General features: G+C 60.7%; 1 protein-coding gene across 1 annotated transcript; it reads right to left on the bottom strand.

Moving 5' to 3' along the window:
* Positions 1 to 6: 6 nt before the first annotated feature.
* LOC109324614 (glycine N-acyltransferase-like protein 3) lies at positions 7 to 2,813 on the bottom strand. Its single transcript, XM_019556641.1, has 6 exons — positions 2,747 to 2,813; positions 2,425 to 2,552; positions 1,709 to 1,816; positions 1,424 to 1,550; positions 851 to 971; positions 7 to 609 (listed from the first exon to the last, which is right to left on the bottom strand). Exons 2-6 carry the CDS (start codon positions 2,500 to 2,502, stop codon positions 186 to 188), a joined length of 858 nt encoding a protein of 285 aa, XP_019412186.1. The 5' UTR covers positions 2,503 to 2,552; positions 2,747 to 2,813; the 3' UTR covers positions 7 to 185.
* Positions 2,814 to 3,708: the final 895 nt, after the last annotated feature.

The following is a 3,708-nucleotide window of genomic DNA, read 5'->3' as shown; positions in this document are numbered from 1 at the left end:
TCTACTGCCATCTCACAGTCTCCCCAGCTCCAGTCACACCTGCCCAGACCAGCCCTTTCCTGGTACCCCTTGCCCCATTCATCACCCCCCTGCCCACCCCAGCCAAGCACCTCACTCATTTCTACCCGGAAAGTCAGGCTCTGGGCCCCAGAACCAGGCACATAGCTCTGTGCTGTGGGCTCCTGCTAGTGCCCGGGTGCCGCGGTGGGGTCTGGTTTCAGAACCATCATGTATAAGACCCCAGGCTGGCTGCAGAAGCCGAGGCGGTGCAGGGCACCCAGGGATGGCTTGTTCTCGGGCAGCACCCCACAGAAGGCGGGGAAGCCCTGGGCATGGAGCTGCCCCACCAGTGCCCCTAGCACCGTGCCCTGGTAGTGCTGCCCACGATAAGCAGGGAGGGTGTAGCCATGGGACAGGCAGGCAAGAGGGTCGGTGAGGGACCAGGAGACAGGGTGCCCATCAGGGCCCAGCAAGCAGGCGCTAGGGAAGCACCGAGTCAGCATCTCCAGGTAGCGCAGGCTCCTCAAGTTGCCCCCAAAGTCCCAGACATTGTTGAGCAATGCAGCGTGGGAGGGGGGCACGGGGGCAAGCGTCAGCCCCTCCTCCAGCCTGCAACACAGCCACAGGGGACAGGTGTTGGGAGGGGCAGGGGGGAGGAGAACCAACCCCCATGCCCTCCCCCAGCTTCTGGCATGGGGCAGCCTGGGACAGACCCAGGCTGGGAACCCCTGACTGCAAGGTGCCACGTAAGGGTGTGGCTGTGAGGTCCCCGCCTGCCCCGTCCATCACCGTCTGCAAGTCTTGGGGCCGCTTTCATCCTGCCTGTACCCTGCCCCCACCAGGCACTAACCGGAAGTGGGGCATGGCGGGTGGGTCTGGGTGCAGCAGCATCACATACTGAAACAAATCTAGGTGGATGTCCTTGGCCTTGGCCATGTCCCTGATAGCCTCGTACACCCCGTTCTGGAAGCCTGTTGGGGGTGGCAACATGGTGAGAGGAGCAGGGACCTGAATCCTGCCTGTGTATATAGAGGGGGCCATGTCCCAGGACAAGGAGTCAATGCCCCTCCACCCCGCTCCCCACAGCCCGCTAGGCCTGGCCCAGCCCTCAGGGGACCTATTCAGGCCCAACCCATGTAATGTGCTCCCCATGTGATCTATAGCCCCAGGTTCATGTTCTGTATCCCCTGCCCCCAATCCTACCCTGCCGCATCCACATCTGCACACCGCACCCCTCCATGCTGCACAGCTGGCAAGCTCTGCTCTGTAACCAGCCACCTAAACCCACGCTCCCCACCCTAGCAGCACCCAGAACCTGTATCCTCATCCACTGCTCCTCCACAAAGTTGCAAGGAGCTGAGGGCACAGGGCAGCACCACTGCCCCAGAGGGTCGCCCAGGGCATGGAGTGGGTGGCGACTTACTCTGTAGCTGGAAGGCCCGGCTCCAGTCCACTGCATCAGTCGTCTCTAGCAGTGCCTGCCAGGCCCCATCTTCCTGGCAGAAGGCTGCCTGCAGGTTGGTGTAGTAGTCGCCAGGGTCAGGTACCACCTGCAGCGGGCAACAGAGCACTGGGCAGTGCCCCAGACTGTCCGAACCCTCTTACTAGGTCAGGGGCATGGGGGAGCCCTGAGTGCAGAGGCCCATGGGGAGGGGAGGGAAGAGGCATGGGGAGCAGAGATGGCAGGAGGGGCAGAAACAGGCCCCACCTCTCTGCGTGGCCGCGAGAGCACAACCTTGAACTCCGGCCACGAATCCACCAGCACCTCATGGCCAGCCGGGTTCCCACGGTTGATGTGCATCACGGCACCATAGACCTGCAGAGATGCAGAGATGGCTCAGAGCCATGGAGGGGGCCAGGATGGGAGCGGAATTAGAGCCAGGGATGGGAAGTCACTTTGGAGGGAAGAATTGGCTGAACCTGGGGAGACCAGCGCACAGGGAAGTGGGCCCCGCTTTCCTTCTTCAGTGGGGGAAGAGAGGGAGGCCTGGGGGAAGGGGCCCTCCCCAGCCAGGTCCCCTGACCCAGAGCGCAATTAACCCTTTCTCTTCCCTTCCAGCTCAGGCCAGGCCCCACCCATCACCTGGAGCCTCTCCAGACCTTTGCAACAGGGCACAAAGCTCATGTCACACTCGGAGCCGGCCTGTGCTGCCATTGGATAGATCCTGCTGTCTGCAGTGGGGAAGCAGCAGGCTTTTGTGCTGAGCTCGCACTTTGGAAAGCAACAGGGAGGGGGGCAGCACCTAGCACCAGGGCAGGCACGGAGCAGCTGTGGCCCCACACCCTTGGGGACGGCTCAGCCTCCCAGCCCACTGCCTGCTCTGCCCCCCAGGGCTGATGGAGGGCCCCCTCTTGTACTGTCCTGGGCGGGGTGTGAGGGGGGCTGTCACTCAGGCTTTCAGGGACGGGGCAGCCCAGCCTCACCGGTAGTGTCTCAGGCAGTCCTCGCCGCAATGCCCCTTCCAGCAGCAGCAGCTTGGAGGAACAGCTAAGGAGCAGCATCGCTGGCTGGATTGGGCCCTTACAGCCTCCAATGGGAACAGTGCAGGCACCTGGGGGAAGGGAGACACCATGAACTTCCTAGCACTGTCCCTGTCCCCCCCAGAGAGTCACTCAGGATGTCACCCCCTCCAGACTTCAGAGAAGCCCATGGGGAGCCCCTGCAATAACCTGTGTACAGCCCATCAGCTGCTGGTCCCCAGCAGTGTTGAGGCTGCTCTGGGCAGGGCAAGGGGTTCCTACTCACCTGCGAAGTCTCTGTCCCAGGGCAGGGGAGACCCTGGGCAGCACAGTGGCGATAAAGTGTCTGTGGAGAGCACTCTACCTCACAGTGGCTGGTCCTGCCCCCTGGGTCTCTGCCTCTGAGCTGCTGCAGCCTCTGATCCCAGCGAATGAACTATTAACAGAGTGTGTTAATCCATCTAGGTGGACATGGCCAAGAGCAAAGGGTAGTGGCTTCCTTGCAGCCACTTGAGGTGAGACATACCCCAGCCAGGAACAGAGGCCTGAGGCCAGGCCGGGGGCCTGTGTGCACACACAGCACCATGTGTGCTTTGTCATGGTGGGCAGAACAAGAGCAGGGGCTGCCCTGCTCACCCCCTTCCAGAGATCATTGTTCCCACTGACATCCTCATTGACAGGCTGGGGAGGTGCCCACCGGCTGGATCAGGTGCACGACTGATTGGTGATGCTGGTCAATGGCTCGGTGTGGGAGGGTGTCAGGTGGGGGTTCCTCAGGCGTCTGTCCTGGGTCTCATGTTATTTGGCATCTTCACTGATGCTTTGGACAATGGGAATCGAGGGCAGGCTTGGCAAATTTGCAGGCAACACCAAGTTGGGTGGAGTTGCTGATGCCCCAAAGCATGGGGCTGGGATCTGGGGTGACCTGGAGAGGTGGTCTGTGATTGGTCGGGTGGGTTCAACAGGGATGGGGGCAGAGTCCTGCACTGGGGTGGAATGACCACACGAAGGGGTGCAGACCCGAGAGCGACTGGCTAGGCTGCAGCGCTGTGGAATGAGAGCTGGGGGTTGCAGCAGACCATGGCCTGGACATGATTGGCAGTGTGCTTTTTTTTTTAACCAAAACATAAAATCTCAAACATTGTACTTCTTGTACGCACTATAAACTAAGGATTCTGCTTGATCTTCAGTTTCACATCTAACTCAAACACCAAGTTATTATAAAGACTCAGCTACAAAACAAAACCA

This window comes from Crocodylus porosus, unplaced genomic scaffold (assembly GCF_001723895.1).
Source record: "Crocodylus porosus isolate Cpor-Errol unplaced genomic scaffold, CroPor_comp1, whole genome shotgun sequence".
NCBI lineage: Eukaryota > Metazoa > Chordata > Crocodylia > Crocodylidae > Crocodylus > Crocodylus porosus.
Note: the sequence above shows the minus strand (reverse complement) of the source record. Positions and strands in the feature narration are given on the sequence as shown.